General features: G+C 40.1%; 1 protein-coding gene across 1 annotated transcript; it reads right to left on the bottom strand.

Moving 5' to 3' along the window:
• Window positions 1-2914: 2914 nt before the first annotated feature.
• Window positions 2915-16870, bottom strand: LOC127618573 (uncharacterized). Its single transcript, XM_052091120.1, has 3 exons — window positions 16778-16870; window positions 15937-16598; window positions 2915-3067 (listed from the first exon to the last, which is right to left on the bottom strand). Exons 2-3 carry the CDS (start codon window positions 16531-16533, stop codon window positions 3062-3064), a joined length of 603 nt encoding a protein of 200 aa, XP_051947080.1. The 5' UTR covers window positions 16534-16598; window positions 16778-16870; the 3' UTR covers window positions 2915-3061.
• Window positions 16871-18423: the final 1553 nt, after the last annotated feature.

Raw genomic sequence — 18423 nt, 5'->3', positions numbered from 1 at the left:
ATGACTGAATGGCCGCCAGATGTATTTAAGAAGGCAAAGACACAAAGGCAACCAAGATGAAACATTTCAAAACTCATGGCAGTGTCTGTGTGTGCGCATAGTCAAATCAAAGCCAAATTATACCCGTTAAAACCTGTCTTGCACTTCAGTCCAATACAGAGAGCGAGACGGATCTGACGGATCAGCCCTTTATAACAGAACAAAAACCACACAGACAAAAGCTAGCCATGTGCTAACTATTACCAATCCACTCTTTTCTTCCCCACTCTGATGGAAGCAACATGTATAAAACAAGAGAGACATAATCTGAGCAGCGGCAGCGGGGAAAAGATTTCAACATCAAAGACACAGCATGCATTACCAAAATGTACGCCTTCACCCCTTCTTGTGTCTTTATTGCTTTTTCAGATTTTTACATTTGTTAGATCATTCCAGGAATCAAGTGTGCTGGCTAGACTGCACTGATACTGACAGCTGTTAGCGGATACGCCTGGTCTTGCTGCATGGCAGGTAGAGAAAGATTTTAGCTGCCCAAAATGGATGGAGCATGGTGCTTAGTGAGGATGTGATGACACACTGACAGAGTGCATGGAAAAGGAGGGAATGTTCCAGCATGTCAAAATCAAGTTTGAAAAGATGTGAACTAGGTCATAAAACAGCACTGGTGACGAATGGGAAAAACAGAGAGCAAGAGAGAGAAAAAGAGACCACAATTGCCTTCAGTCCGTGCTTGTGGCTGAGTGACACCATGTTTGCTAGTGTGTCTGTGTTGTGTTCTCATGTTTTGACAAATCCAAAACAAAAACAGACAACAGGCACACCAGTGCCCAATGCTTGTAAGTGTGGCACGTGGCCTTGTTAGCGGCACAAGGAGATAATGAGCAGCAGAAGAACTACAAGAACAACGGAAGTCTTTGGTTTAACTCGCTTCATTTGCACATACATGCACGCCAACTGCTCCATGATATTCAGTATCTTATGGAAAGGACAAATGTTTGAAATTATGTAAAAGATAGTAACTAATGTCCAATAACTAACAGTGATGACAACCACAACCACAACAGTATAAATAAAGTCTGTAAACATCAAAACAATAAACCTATAAAACTAACCACATGTTTTTTTCATGAAACAATACATTTACATTCATATTTACATTTATGCATTTGGCAGACACTTTTATCCAAAGGGACTTACACAGCACATATTACAGGGACAATCCCCCCGGAGCAACCTGGAGTTAAGTGCCTTGCTCAAGGACACAATGGTGGTGGCTGTGGGTATCGAACCGACAACCTTCTGCTTAACAGTTATGTGCTTTAGCCCACTACACCACCACCACTCCAAGTACGATACATCTTGGTAGCATGCAAATTAGCAATTTTGTTAAATATGAATGTTTTTGTTTAGCTTGTTGGGACAACATTCGGGGTAATATTCTTGGCCTAACTTTAGTTTTTATGTAAATTTAAGGTCATTCAAATTTCTTAGCAGTAGCGCAAAAAACGAGAAGGGTATACTCCGATGAGCGAAAACATTATGGCCACTCACAGGTGAAGCGAATAATGTTGATCATCTCCAAACAAGGCCACATGTCAAGGTCTGGGTGGATTAGATGTTTAGCGAACAATCAGTTCTCATAGTCAACGTGTTGAATGTAGGAGAAATGGGCAGGAGTAAAGATGTGAGTGACAAGGGCCAAATTGCTATGGTCAGATTACAGGGTCAGAGCAACTCTGAAACGGCAAGACTTGTGGGGTGCCCCCAGTCAGCAGTGGTGACTCACCACTGGTGAGTATCTACCAACAGTGGTCCGAGAAGGGACACACCACAAACTGACGACAGGGTGTTGTGCACCCAAGGCTCATCAAAGCACTAGGGCAACAAAGGCTATCACGTCTGGTCTGAACTGACAGAAGGTCTTCTGTGGAACAAGTCAAAGAAAATTTTTATGATGTTACAGGAGGAATGTGACACAACACGCAGTGCATCATACCCTTCTGCGTCTGGGGTTGTGTAGCGCAGACCGGTCAGAGTGCCCATGATGCCCCTGTTACGGTTTGAAAGTGCATACTCTGCCCCCTTCTACACATATCACATAATTTTCTTTCAAACAGATGAGGTTTTTAAGGTTGATGCTTTATCAAGTTTAAAAAAAAAGAAACCTACCTTCCTACCCTTAACCTTAAACCTAAGAGTGTCTGTGGTCGAGCTACGTCTGGGGAGAGAGAAACAGTAAGGACATCCACCTGAAAAGAATTGTGACTAATTACCATCTCTATGTTCACAGTGAGACTCGGGGGAGATAAAAAGATGGCCAGTTCACAGAGAGAGGAGAGACAGGCAGACCAGGGTCATCTGTCCCCTGAGAGAGAGAGTCTTGTGTTCTGTGAAGCTGAAAAGCAGACTGTTTATTTGAGAGATGCTGAAAAGCCATCTTATGTTTTGAGTATAGCTGTACAGCGATTCTTGGTATTTGTCAATAAAATGAACTCTGGTTCCTGCTTCCTCCTTTATCTGCCCAAATATTTACCTTTGTTACAGTGTCATAAAAAGCAAATGTGACATGAAAATGCATTTGCTGAAGCAACCACTTCATTTTGTGGTGCTTCTATGACACTCACACCCTGATCATTTGCATTGAATGCATAACACTATCAGCTGAGATACCACACTGATTGCACTTGAACAAGCTTGTTTGAGCCTCACAAGGAACAAACCATGTTTGCTCTGGAGCAAGACTCTAAATCTCTGGTTGCTTTAGGGGAATTGTCCCTGCAAAATTGTACAGTAAGTCACTTTGGATAAAAAAAGAGTCAGCTAAATTACTATTTAAAAAAAATGCTGTGACATTTTTTAGTGACAGTCTGCTCTTTTGGGTTGAACTGAGTCTCAGTTCCTTTCTAAAGGGAAATGGACTTACGTGTTGCTATTTGTTTGATATAGCTTCAGTTTCCTGTATTCCTCTCTCTGCTTCTCGCTCTTTTTCTCTGCCTGCAGCACAGCTGGTTTGGTCTCTCTGGTTTCTGCCTTTAAAATCTTTGATCCCACAGGATGCTTATCACACCTGTGAACAGAAAGAGAAAAAAGTATGAATAAAGGAATAGAGGAAATATCACCTGCCTTCCCTTGATTTCTCCTCCATTTCTCTTTGTCGCTCCTATTTTTAAACTCTATTTTTCTTTATGAGGTGGGATGAGTTTCCTGCATGGGCCAGTGGATGCAAATGTGCACGCTTGCTCACTTACTCACTCACTCACTTACTCACTCACTCACTCACTTACTCACTCACGTAGTGAGAGAGAGAAAGAGCAATAGTATGAATTGGTCTTGTGGTCAAACAGACTATAGTCAAAGGAACAAACAGGACTGGAGGGCAATGGGTAAGACATCAGCTCATTCTGATCAGAAGCCCTGGCTTCTCTCTCTCTCTCTCTCTCTCTCTCTCTCTCTCTCTCTCTCTCTCTCTCTCTTTCACTCCCACTGAGTTTAAAGTGGATCCATGTGATGCTTAACCGAGAACCCACATCTGGAGCTGAACCCCAAATACATTTAGCGTGTGCTCTGTTACTCATACCCTTATTACAGAGCTTTAGCTTTTTTGTTCATGAATATAATTATCCCCCTTTTTTACATAAGCAACAGAGCAGTAGCCAAGCCAAATGACAAACAGACCACAGTCATAAATATATATTTTAAATTATTTTCTCACATATTGTTTGCCACTTACTGTGCTGCAATATGCATTGCTATTTATTTTCTTTCCATCATGTTTCTCTCTCTCCATCTCTCACTGTCTCACTCTCTTGCTCATTTAACAATAAGTTTCCAAGCAACAAAACAAATGTGCCATATGTGGAATGGTTTTGCTACATTTGGATTTCACTGCTAAACACATTGAGAGTAAGTGCACCAAATGATACTGAAGTTTTATGGTAGTATTAAAAGTGCAGAGTGTATGTGTGTGAGAGTGTTTGGACAATGGTATGTGATTTGGAGAACAGATTTTAGTGTTTTCTGATTCAGCCTTGAATTAAACATCCTTTAATTCTACAAATGAATAGAAGACATAAAGAGTATCAGAAATACTATGAATATACAATGCACCTGAAAAAATTACATTGCTTTCAGTGAAGGTTCTGAAAATATTATACATGGAATGTGTGTTTAATCAGAGACACAATAAGATGAGAAGGATCACATCAATATATGAAAGTAAAATTTAGCAGAACTCGAGTGCTTGTAGATTTGAATATGAAAACTTGTAGGCTACAACAAATATTTGTACTTGTAAGTTGAAATTGACACTCAGAGCCCCTATGTAAAAACTGAAGTTGAATGTTGCAATCTGCACTCATAGACAATAATAAAAAAATTCATAAAATTATGAAATTGTTTTGAATTCAAATTGTACTTTTGTACTTAAATTCAGTTATCAGTGCAACCACAAATTTGTACTTGTAACATCTCATATATGCCACTTCAAATCTTTATGTCTTGACTTTTGCAACAACTGTGATAAACCTGTGGCAAAACTCACCTGTGCACTTATAAATCCAGTTGCAAGAGAGCAGATAGCAGGGTTTGGGTGGAGGCATGGCCAATAAAGTCATGACCAATCACAAGAGATGGATCAGTCGATACTGGATCAATCAAAATGGATCATATTACTTACATAGATCGAAGAACTTTTATAATGATATTACCATAGATGTATTACCATAGTTTAGGGTCACTTACTCATTCTTTATTATTTCTTTCTTCTTTTTTTTTTTTTACATTTTAGAATAATAGTAAAGTCATCACAACTATGGAAAAATAGAAATGGAAAAAATGGGAATTATGTTGTGACTAAAAAATATAAAAATAAAAATAAACCAAAACCATGTTATATTTTAGCATCTTCAAAGTGGCCACACTTTTCCTAGATTTTGCAGACATGTTCTCTTGACATTTTCTCTACCAACTTCTTGAGGAATCACCCTGGGATTCTTTTTAAACAGTACTGAAGGAGTTCCCATATATGCAGGGCACTTAGTGGATGCTTTTCTTAATGATTTGGTCCAAGTCATCCATTTCCAAAACGTATTTTTTAGAAACTTATTTCTAAAAAAATTTAGTTTTGTAATGAAATAAATTAATATGTTGGCACAATTATATTTTTGTCTACAAATCTAATTTAAAAAAATTTAAGCATATGCCTTCAGATCAAAAGGTTTTTAAGATAAACTATTCAGGCATGTGACCCCAAATTTTTGAATGGTAGTGTACATACGTAGATGCCTCATTCGGCTAGTTTGGATACGTCAACCGTCTTAGATCGGTCAACAAGGACAGCTATTTGAATGCAAGTGAATGGAGAAAAAGCCTTAGACCACTGCATAAACTGCTATGGTGTTGACTGGGTGCTAATTTTCAATATGTTTGCCATGATATATTCATTTGTAAAGGATTCGATTGGTAATTTACTCTGGGGGGAAAAAACTGTTTTAGAAGAAAATGTAAGATTTTTTATGCAATATTCATCTAAAATATTGCTCAATGTTTATGGAATATCAGATAATATTGTAAAGTAATGTGTGGATGGATGTGGAAATGAAGAGGAGACTGAGTGTTGCTTGTTTGCTGATTCAAGAACAGCACTTTATATACTCAACTTAAAGAACAGTTCACTCACCATTCAATAAGCCAGGCCCAAGCTAAACCAAACACCCCAGCATTCACCGTCATGGTAACCCCCCCTCTGATTAGTTCTCTGTATTGTCCACTCTTGTATTGTTGCCCTGTGCCAACAACGTTGGTTGCATTGGTGGTGCTTGGGCTGGTGCATTGACCGCTCAGATTGGCGTCCCCGATGGTGTCACTAGCAGGCTTATCTCAGGAGTTTCCTTTACTCTGGGACTTGGTCTCCCCTCCATTTCCTCAAGTTATGGGGCCAAACGATCCCGATGGATAACTACTCGTTGTATGCTCAGCTGGACACGATATACCACATCCGAAAGCTGACTCAGTACTGCAAAGGTCCCTTCCCGGTCAGATACCAGCTTGGGAGATTGACCATGTTGCCGTCGGGGGGTGTAGACCCAAACTCGTTCGCCAACTTGAAACCCCCTGCCCTTTTGCCTTAAATTATATTTGCGTTTCTGATGCATCCCTGCTTGCCTCATGTGTTCTATCGCAGTCTGGAGTACTAACTCCATCCTGAGCTGTAGGGTCCCAACATAAACTAAGTCAGGACAGTTTGGCAGTCCGGAGGCCGGCCCCATGTCAATTCCACAGGCGTGCGCAATTCCCTCCCCAGCATCGGTGCGGCAGGGGTGCATCCAATTGACTCCTGTACAGTGTGATAGGCAAAGAGAAGTGAAATGTGCTGGTCCCAGTCCTGCTGATGATGGTTGGTCAACACAGCGAGCTGGGTAGTTCATGTATAGTTGAACTGTTCAACTAAACAGTCACTTTGCAGATGCAAGGGGGTTGTTCGTGTCTTGTAAATTCCCAACCTGTTACAAAGCTCAGTGGTCAACCGTGATTTAAAATTATGGCCCTGGTCACAATGCAGTTCACCTGGAATCCCGAAATGGCTAAACATACCCTCCATTAAGCAGTCAATTACAGTTTCCTCCTCCTGATTCGGGATAGTATAGGCTTCAGGCCATTTGGTGAAGTAATCCATTGCCACCAACACATAACGATTACCTCTGTCAGTTAAAGGGAAGTGTCCAACCATGTCAAATGCGACCCTCTCCATAGGAGCTCCAGCTAGTGGTCCTTTCTTAGCAGTGCACACATCACAATGCTTACAGTACCACTCCACATCAGCCTTGTTACATTCCCAATAGAACTGCTGTGCAAGTCTGCACCAGGTTTTAGTTATACCAAAATGTCCAGCAACAGTTGTGCCATGCACCAGCCCAAGGACCTGTTCTTCAGTGGGCACGACAAGCTGTCATCAGGTCACGTTACACAGTACAGCTAGTTGTGGCGTTTTTGTAGGGGACCCCTAGTGTCACTTCATCGACACATAGGGAACGTCCTGGTTACTTCCGGAACGTCCTGGTTACTTCCGTAACCTCCGTTCCCTGATGGAGGGAATGAGATGTTGTGTTGATGAAGTGACACTAGGGGTCACTCTTGGGAGCCCGAGACACCTCTGATCTTTGATAAAAGGCCAATAGGGATTGGCATGTGGTCTTTGCATGCCACTCCCTTGAATATACGGGTATATAGGAGCTGTCGTGCTTTCCGCTCATTCAGGTTTTATGAAGCATCTCTTCCATTGACATACAGTCAATCCAGCACAGTGTAATGCAAATATTCTGTTTTTCTGACTTGGAATAACACTCAAGAAGTGGTACATAATCTGAGATTTTTATGGAGATTTAACATGATAACTTTTTAACTTGTTCAAGATTTATTTACTGTTGCATGCGTTGTATTTCATCTGCTACATATTGAACTTCACACATTTATTGAAGATAATGATAGCAAATTACATTGTCTCAGCTTGACTTGCATTAAATACACATTACTACATGTATCATATGTAAAACATCAGTGGATCTCCTTATGAAAGACACATAAGAGATCTTCACAATGCACTACTTCTCTTTATTACTGTAGGAAGCATTGCAGGATAAAGTAAAATAAATGTAATGAGGAATAGTGAATGAATGATCCTAAAAATGAAAGGCAGAATGTGAATGTATTGATCAATGTAACAAAATAATTGACAGGTCAATGTGCAGTAACAGGAGACACGTAATTATGTGATCAAGGGGTCTATAGTTTTCAAGATGCAATGTTATGATGTTATAATATGTCTCAATACTTGAACACTCTCTTGCTACACACTCAAATGTGTGTATTTTTCCATAAAAAAAAGTAGATTCTTTGAGGACGTAGTATATAGTAGGCGAATTGAGACGCAGCATCAGATCCGAAGTTGGGAAGTGGACTAATAATTTCTGTTTCCTGTAGAGCCTATACGGCTGTCACATGACAAATGAATTGAATTTGTTTTGCTGAATGAGATTCAAAGATCCAAGTCAGTAAAATGATCTGATATTCCCATCACTAATCAGAGGCAGCTTCTCTGAGGTAGTTCATGGTGTGTTTTGACAGTCACCAGTAACGGCCAGAGATGCTGCTTGTAATTCAAAACAGATCCAATAACAAAATACATTTGGTTTATAAAAGTATAAATAGAACCCACATATTTCTTGAAACATTGCGGTCTGAAGAAATGAAAGAAAAACATCTCATATAAGCCTATTTTAACCTCGTCGTCTCTCTGTTTCTGGGAAATGCGCCGATTTAGCCTTTAACACACAAATGTGTAAATTAGGATTGTATGTTCATACATCCTTCAAATATCGCAAGGGTTCAAGTTTTTTATTTCTCAAATAACATACCAATTCTTCCTGCTTGCCGCACATTTGCGGTGGATAGCAATAAGATGTATGCCAATGTTCACCACTAAAAAAAGAGACTAAAAAATGTATCTAAAATCAAAGAAAAACCCGACTGTAGTCAAACCTAAATACAAACCTAAGGAAAATCAGCTACCCTCTCTCAGATACTCGAATCACAATCACTCACTTACATAAAGTGCAAAAATACATTGGGATTTTTCTACATGGTAATCGCTATTCCCTAGTAGATCTCTTCTAGCAGACCTATCTAGATGTGTCTTCTTCATTATGACCAAATCCACTTCAGCTTAAGCACTCTTGTCAGTGCAGAAGCAGCTGGAGAGAGGATAAAACAGCTTGAACTAACCCGAGTTCCAGCTGCTAAGGTATTATTACTAAATTAACCACCCTGTGTATCTGTTAATTGCTTTCTGCATAATGTGCTTTTCAAAAGCTCTGCCATTTTATTCATTCTTTGCACAGTTTAAAAGGGAAATGGATATCGTGGATAATTTTAAATGAAAGATTTCATTTGGAAATATCCTCTCCCATTCATCTCACTCTCTCTTTTACTCTCTTATTCTCTTGGGTAGATGCCAATAAGAGTGTCTGATGAAATATTCTGTAACTGAAATTGCAGCATTAGGCACCTGTTACTGTGTACTTTGTCTTCAAATGAGTGGATATTATACGGGTATGAAACTGTGCATTAAGTAGGCAGCATTCATCAAATATATAGCTAAACCTGAATTGCCAAGCACTGAGACTTAAGTTTAAAAATTATTTGAGGAGAACCTCTGTATCTTTCTACTTTTTGTCTTTTTGATTTACACATTTTAAACACCATTTCTGTTATCATGTATTAACACCTCCAACATATCCAGTTTGGCTGCTATGACACATAATGTATGAACTAGTATGAGTTTATTTGTTTTGTGTCCTCTGCTCCCAGGCTCCAGAAAGCTGTAATTATTTGCTGTAAAACATTAATTGGGACCAGATGAAGTGGGAAAGATTTCTAGCATCTTCGTTTTATGGATAATGTGAGTTTTTAAAAAAAAACAGAATAAATGAGAATATAATGAGCCATAAACCAAGACTGAGAAGTCCATAGTTCTCATACACACATTAAACATATTCACGCATACTGTATGGGATTTGTCCATCCTACTGGCTATGAAATAGTGTGTTTAAATCAAATTGCTCGTTCCATTATTGTCCATTAGATGGCTTACTTGTACAACATACACATCTCTCTCTCTCTCTCTCTCTCTCTCTCTCTCTCTCTCTCTCACACTCTCTCTGCTTAAGGAAGCCAGCATTTAGCTGCAGCCTAGCTTTATTTAACTTACCAAACATACCAAGATTTGTTGAAGGAGCAACTCCCAGGATAGGGGGTTACAGTGAGGATTGACACTGCAAAGAAGAGACGCACCTACACATCTAAAGGAAATAATTATACTCAACATCTCAAAATAACAAGTGTATTCTTAGTTCTCTGTGGTAAAAAATAGGAAAGGGACACATAGTTACAACTACAATATTCATTTCTGAGCTCTCCTTCCTTACAAAAAATACCATTACCATGGAACAGTGATGATATGAGATGGAAATACGATGGTACTGAATGATAACCATTTTCCTGTACTATGGCATTTACATGATACTCTAAGGTACTTCATACAATACCATGATATTTCCATGGCACATGCCATAAACACTATGGTACCAATGTAAAAGAAAATTGAAAAAAACTGTACCCTTAAAAAACTATGGTATAATTTAGTGTGCTTTCAAGGATCTGGCATGTTATTCAGACTGATCTCATTTTGAATTAAGAGACAGTAGGTTGACATTTCTTGGAACAAACCTTGTCTGAGCTTGCCTAATTTGAAATCGCTGCCCACTATAGACAAAGTGGGAAGTCTTTTTTTTTTTTCCTCCCTTTTTTATCTCTCCCCAATTTGGATTGCCCAATTCCCAATTCACTCTAAATCCTCGTGGTCATGTAGTGACTCGCCTCAATCCGGGTGGCAGAGGATGAATCTCAGTTGCCTCCGCGTCTGAGACTGTCAATCCGCGTCATCCACGCACAACTCACCACGTGCCTCGCCGAGAGCGAACAACATTATAGTGAACACAAGGAGGTTGCCCCATGTGACTCTACCGGGCCAATTTGGTTGCTTAGGTGACCTGGCTAGAGTTATTCGCTCTTCACTCGCCGAGCTACCCAGTTCCCCCGTGGGAAGTCTTTCTGAGCTCCTTCGAGCTTGAAGGGCATGTCTGAGCTCTAGTTTCCAGGTGCAATGCCAGCAGAGGGGTGCCAAAAGCAAGTTGTTTTTAGCTGTAAAAGATGTAATATAGTGAAGGATGCACATTTTATTAACTCAATAACTCAAGCCCCAACCCTAAACCTGACCGTCAGTCGAGTAAAAAAGTGGAACAATAAAGGGAAAATGGAACCTTCTCATCACAGATTATGTGAATGCAATTACTACCTGGTTTCAATGCAGGACAAGAACCCAGGTATCCAACTCTGATGATAAAGTGTGCTTTCTGTCACAGGAGAAGGTAAAAATTATTGAACCAATGCAAAAATGTCTGATGGGAGATGACACTTGTCAGTAACTCAGCACAATAGGGCCCATGTCAGGGTACTGGAATATTTGGAAGCAACATTCTGACATCCCTTATAAAAATGTTATATAATTATATTTGTCTAGCATTCAAAAAATGTATACTGTATCAACAGAGGTAACTTTCTGATCAATTTTGTCATCCTCGAGCCATTTACGAAAAAAAAATCCAAATGCTCTGGACTCCATGAGTGAGGAAAAAGAAGCCTAAAGTCCACAGCAAATGGGAGAACTGTACAAGGCTGCCGTCTCATTTGCAAATGCTCAATTGATTTGATTGAGGTTTCTTTCCCCTATAAATCTGAACACAGGGCAGTATCACACTCTGAATCAATGTTCTTCACTTTCAGCTGTCGTTAAGGACTACAGCACACTGAACGGCCCCCAGCCAAAGACATGAGTTAGCACAGAAGATGTTCTGAATAAATAAAGGCCCCTTCTCACCACACCAGCAGTGTCTTCCCTCCTTTTAAGCACATTATTTCACCATATATAAAACATATTTATTTTTTTCCACCATTATACATCCTGAGTAAAAAAAAAAAAAGTAGACAAATGAGTGGATCTGAAAAGTCCCTTTATGTCATTGGTTGAGTTCTGAATGTGCCATATTTTCCCCACTTTCTATTCCTTTTCCTCTCTTTTGCATCATAATGTGTTTATTGTCACTCACATTTCTTGTTTGCAAACTTGACAGTCGTCTTTTAATTCATCCAGCTTTCAATCCAGCAATGGAGCGAAACTGAGCTGTAACTTTTGGCTGACTGTGTCAAGTTTCTCCCTCTCTCTTTCTTTCCTCTTGCTCTGTCTCTTTCATTTGAGTGCTAAGAGGATAAAATCAATTATGTTGATTTTGTATTTATTGCGTGCATGCCCTCAGTCGTTTGTAATTAGCTTATAGCTTTTGATGTGAGGTAATGTGATGACAGGGTTACGGAGTCTCTGGAGGCAGGAGAGGGAGACAGAGAGTCAGGCGCCAATGCTTGTGGGTTTCTGGCCATCCCTTTGTTCTGGTCCAGTCACAGCTGAACAGGTGAGTTCCACCTGAGTGGAGCAGGACAGAGGGGGGAAGGGGATCAGTATCGGGGGCTAAAGGGCCACATGACTCAGGGTAGGACCACCTAAAAGTCTGGCGTCAACCTTGGATCAAGCATTCATTACATGCTGGGGTACCCTCCCTCAATCTTTTCCCCCACCCCTCAAATACACAATTACCTTAAAGATGGCCTTACCACTACTCTCCTACACAGCCCCCTCTCAGTCACTCATATTCCCACCACCCCTTACGAGAAAGCCTTAACCACCCTGAGAGATGTGGGTGGCCGCCTCTCGGCTGATCAGTTGAAAAGTGAGAGTTTGGAGGTTGTAGTTTTTCCCCTGAAAAAGGCTAAATTACAGTATTTGATGGCTTTGAGGATGTAAGTGAGAGAGAGAGAGAGAGAGAGAGACAGAGAGAGAGAGAGAGAGAGAAAGAAAGAGACGAATGGAGAGAGAAAGAAAGTTCTGGTGAATACAGGTAGGTGAATAAAGATTAACTGGGACACTTTATGGTGTTGTCTAAAAAATATAATCAAAATGGCTACATTAATGTTATACCATATAGTTTCATATTATCTTAATGCTGATTTTAAGTAATAATATACACATACAGATAGATGATTAGGCTTAAATTAATGTCCCGGGTTACATCTACAGCATTTGTGGCATAATGTTGTCTCCACAAAATAATAATTTTTGTGTGTGTAAAAAAAGCACGTGGTAAGGCACTTACCATGGAAGTGAATAGAGCAAGTTCATAAACATTAATGACAATGTATTTCATCCTAATCTGCCTCCAATAGTTGTGTGACAAGTTTCTAAATCACAGTTTAAAAATTATAGTCAAAAGACGTAAACATTATTTGTATGTATTAATATGATTTGAGTGTGATAAAATAGCTTTCTAACCATATATGTGTAAATTTATATTCAGTCTTACAACTTTAAGACGATGTAATGCGGAAACCCTGTAATCTGGCATCGTTATGTTGGTAAATCCCACATTTTATGATAATTTTTGTGCTAATCAACATTATGCCTCAAATATTGTTGACTGACAATAACTTCTATTGAACCCGGCACATTCCTTTACTGTAAAGGCTGTGATACATTTTATATGAAATCGAAGAACGAACAGGTGTGATGAAATTTAGAACATAATCTGTTCAAAAAGGTGTTTTGTGTTAGTTTCACGAGCTCCACATACCTTGAGACTGGCTGCTAATTCACGGTTTCCAGTAAGATAGTTTGCATAGAGACATTTTCCAACACCATGACATAACATTTTTTAGTTGAATCAAATCTACTCAAATACTCTTTAAATGCTCATTCACTCTTTGCCATTCCCACATATGCCCATAGTAAGATATACCTCTCTTATCATCATTCTTTTGTCTGTATTCTTCCCATTAAAACTCTTTCAATCTTTGCTGTTGTATCAGTGTCATTAAAAATCACAATTTCAGAGAGTAATCGGTGCATACAGTGGTGTGGCTTGGCTGTTTCAACCATTTTTTACCCCTGAACAAAGAAGAACTTCTCCGGAAGTATTTATGGGGCTTAAGTGTATCACCAGTTGTCCAATGTTACCAGTATTCACCATAATTAGGGACACATTAGGTAGCCAGAGGATGTAGAAGGATACTTCAGGACTCCACAAGACTGGAGGCACACCTGAAGAGAGTGAAAATAAGTTCTTTCTCAGATCCTTTCAGGATCTGGGTGGGGGTAAAGTTCAAAGGTCAGACACTGCTACAAGCATACGGTTAATTTGGTTTGGCTTGGCTTGGTTCATAGACAGAAAGGCTGTTTGAAGATACATTTAGTCCCGTTCTCTGGTGTCAGTGAGGAGGAGGCATTTTAATGTCCCTGCTCTGAAAATGACTGAGATGGACTTCAGACAATAGACGACTTTCATGTCTTGCATACTGTTATTCAAAGACAGACGCCGAACTACACATACTCCTTTCCAGCATACAGAATATATTCTCTCTCTCTCTCTCTCTCTCTCTCTCTCTCTCACACACACACACACACACACACACACACACACACACACACACACACACACACACACACACACTCACTGCTGTGTTTATCTTAGGGGTCACTGTGCCACATAAGGCCCCAGTGCTAAAACACACATGGCTGCTGCCAAAGTTACTAAAATTGCTTTGTGGCTGTCTGAACATCCCATAATAAAATAAACTCTGCATGTTTCAGGCTGCCTCACTGAGGATTTAATGACTGGGGATTTTAAACTCTGGTCAGAATCTAACATGTACAGAAAGGTAGAGCAAAAACATTCAAACCTCTTAAAAAGCCTGAGGATATTGGATTGGACGTCAGCAGCTTTCAAGGGCTGTTTGAAATTGGCACATGGAGCGGCAGATATTTAAGGGAGAAGAGTGTGCCGTGCAACACTGCTCCACAAATAACTGCATCACAGCAAGAATAGTAAACTGGTGGTGAAACTCAAAACATGTGATGGCAGCCACTGGCGAGCAATGCCAGCCAATGCTGCCTTTCCTCAGGAAGCGACAAGTCCTACAGATATGAAGAGTATCTCTGATTTTAGTGTGTAATAATATCATATCATTCTGGAGATATGTGTTTTGTGTGTTTTATTTTCTTAATGTCTTATATATATATATATATATATATATATATATATATATATATATATATATATATATATATATATAAAATGTAGAGACATAACAGGCTTTAGGCCAGGGTAGATACCATATTTAATTTGAGGGATAGAAGTCTATTTTTTATCTTAAAACTGAAACTCACATTTATGGGCCTAATAAAGAGAAAAGCCAGGGGTCTCTTAATCATTTCCAAATTCTGATTCAGTTCAGAATTTTGATCTGAACATATTAATCTGAAGATAGAAGGAATGTGGCACCCAACTGAAGGATTTAGAATATGTGTGTGTGTGTGTGTGTGTGTGTGTAGCTTTAATTTTCTGTGTCAGTCACACCAACTTTATATTATACTGTATTAAACCACAGGTTTGTTGAATGTGTGATTCTGATTGGTTGACAGACATTCTAAGGTGTGCATTTATTTTTCAGTAAACTAGGTAGTTCTAGGTCTTGACCGCATAACAAATTATTTCAGTTATTTCAAAGAGTCCTGCTGGCTACCACAGCAAAATATTGGATAAGAATGACAAACAATGTCTTTAATATCCTACATTTATTTTAATTTCTGATGAAAAGAATTATTACGCTCCCTGTCTCTGTTTTGCTCTCACCCAGTCATACAAGCTTACACATATACTGTACATACATATACACACACACATAGAGACTCAACAAACAGAGCCTTGATGTCAACACAACCCCATGACTTTATCAGTACAACAGTTTCTATATTATCCAAAATAACTTGAATATGCAAAAGCGTTTCAATGTATTTCGTCTCCAATAGTTGTGTGACAAGGTTCTTGTGTACCCCAAAGGAGGAAGCAGGAGACAGGCAATGTTTCAACTCAAACAAGGCAACTTTTATACTTTTCACACAAATGTTTAGCTCAAAAGAGCACAGTCTGGCATGAGTGTATATGGCAGCGGGGGTGTGGTTGAGCATCCGTCGGGAGAGAGAGAGCAGTAAGGGTGCATACACCTGAGCCAAATTATGACTAACACTGTTTCTAATTGTAGTGAGATTGGGGAGAGTGGAATAAAAGGACCACGGCAGTGCCAGATCGTGGAGAGAGACTGGGTCAAGAGCCTTACTGTGAAGCTGATGTGTTATTGTGAAGCTGATGTGTTACTGTGAAGCTGATGAATTATTGTGAAGCTGTAAACCAGAGAAGTGTTTAATTAAAAGTTCGCTACCTGTGTTTGAAGAATCCAGCTGCCAGTGTCCTTCTTTGTTACACTCACTCTTGTGGGGGCAGGTACATCAGCCTGAGGGGGAGATTGCTTAGACCCTGAAGTCGCCAGGAAAGGGATAAACCAGTGCAAGCGAGGAGCCGGCTTCTGTGGCGGATTTCCATGCCTCCGGGTGCTGGAACAGGGCCTGGAGAGAGGAGAGAGTGAGAGGGGAGTGGAAAGAGATGGGAGAAAACACAGGGGGAGGAGAGAGAGAGAGAGGGCTCCTCCGCGATTGGGCACGCCGCCATATGGACCTCCGCCAGCTGGACCGCTTCCTTCAGCGACGCCAGGCGATGGCACTGGACACACTGTCCCTTCTGGAAGACCCATTTTCAGGAGGGTGACTGAAGCCATGGAGGTTGCTGGGTCCGGGGTCATGCTTGGGCCTTCCCCCTGGTGTAACAAGCTCCATAGTGCCTGACGATCCTCTACTAGAGCTCGGAGAATGTCTTGGAAGCACTGGTCTTGCTCTTGATGCAACTCAAGCAGGGCCTGTTGTTGAGCCTGATGCATGCTGGCAAGGGACTGGATAACTTTGTCCAGAGGCGAGGACTCCATGACGTAGTGCTAGCTTCCTCGAGATTCTGGGTTTCGGCACCACTGTGAAAAGGTTCATGTCTACCCTAAAGGAGGAAGTGGGAGATTGGCAATGTTTCAACTCAAACATGGTAACTTTTATTTTTTCACACAAATGTTTAACTCAAAAGAGCACAGTCAGGGCCCCTCTCTTATCGTTCTTCCAGGATTACTGCAACAAGAAACAGCTGTTAGTCATAATGATCACCCAGGAGTGAAGCCTTACCACATTCCCTCTCCCCCAGATGCACACTCCACCACGCCCTTGTCACCACAAGTTGAAAGCACCCTCGCGCTCCTTCGCTCGCACTTGCGCAACCATCAAACAGAGCCTTCATGTCAGCAATACCCTGCAACTCAGTGGGGTTGTAAAGAGTAGTTCATCAACAGAAAAGCTATACACAATAATGGCGACACTCGCTGCTGCTGAGAAGTATGTTTAAACTTCCATCCTGTCAATTTGAAGCAATGTTATTGCTGACGAAAACTGTTGCAAACATAAGTAATTCCACACGCAATCTCTCTTTCTCTCTCTCTTTCGCTCACACACACACACACACACACACACACACACACACACACACACACACACACACACACACACACACGTTGGAATTCCTATCATTACGAGGACTCTCCATAGACATAATGATTTTTATACTGTACAAACTATATATTCTATACCCTACCCCTAAACCTTACCCTTATAGAAACCTTTTGTAATTTTTCATTTTCAAAATAACATCATTTGTTATGTTTTTTTAAGCCGTTTGAGTTACAGGTACAATAGGGTTGTCCTCATAAACCACATTTTTAGCATGATACACTATAAAAATTTGTTATTACTAGTTTGTAACCTAAAAACAATTTCCTCATAAACCACAAAAACCAACTCACACACACACACACACACACACACACATACACGTGCACTACCTCCGTAGGCGGAAATCGCTGGGGGGTCGGGGGGGTCAGGACCCCCCTATCTGAGGGTTGCCCCCCCCCCCCCCTAAAATATCATTAAAATATGTTTATTGTAAATAATATAATGATATATTCTTAAAATAATTGTTTAAGAAATAAAATAATACAAATGCAAATGGGGCAACAACAAAAAAAGCCTTGGTGTCCCCTTCAAAAATTGCTCTTGAGAATTGTTATTTATTGTCCCCCCAACATTTTGATGAAATTTTCGCCCCTGACTACCTCATTACTCCAGTAAATGCTTAACAGCACCGCACGCCTGTTTTTGAACTAACAACAAAGGCTTGGACTGTACCAAATCAAGACGCTGAATCTGTGGCGGAAGAAACCAGCTCAGGTGTGCATTATGTGAATAATTATTCAATAATTCAACAGTCTTTGGTCAATTATTCCTTATTTATGCCAAAATCAGTAACAGTTAGTGAAAATATTTACCACATTTCTAAATGTTGTGTCATTGTACTTGAGCCTCTGGGACATCAACCTTTACAATCTGAGAAAGGTGTAGAGGCACAGTACACCTTAATAGAGATATGTTTAATTTTAAGATAAGTTATTCACTCCGCTATTGTGTCACTGAACTATCATCGCAGAAACCAGTGAGAATCCCCAAACTGCAAATAGTTCACCCACACTACAGTAATTCACATATAGGGCAGAGAAAGAAAGGGTGATAGACAATGGGAGAAGACAGAGCAAGTGTTTGTAAAGAAAGACATGGCATTAAAACCTGTGCTTGTTACTTTTGGAAAATCACAGTAAGTAAAAGAACGTAATGCTTAAAGATACACAACCCAGTCAAAAGACAAGAAAACAGACAGATAAAGTGATATGGAAGGATTTAGAATGTTTTAGATGGAAAGCATGAAACATAGGGGAGTAAAAGTT

The sequence above is a fragment of the Xyrauchen texanus genome, chromosome 2 (genome assembly GCF_025860055.1).
Source record: "Xyrauchen texanus isolate HMW12.3.18 chromosome 2, RBS_HiC_50CHRs, whole genome shotgun sequence".
NCBI classification, from domain to species: domain Eukaryota; kingdom Metazoa; phylum Chordata; class Actinopteri; order Cypriniformes; family Catostomidae; genus Xyrauchen; species Xyrauchen texanus.
Note: the sequence above shows the minus strand (reverse complement) of the source record. Positions and strands in the feature narration are given on the sequence as shown.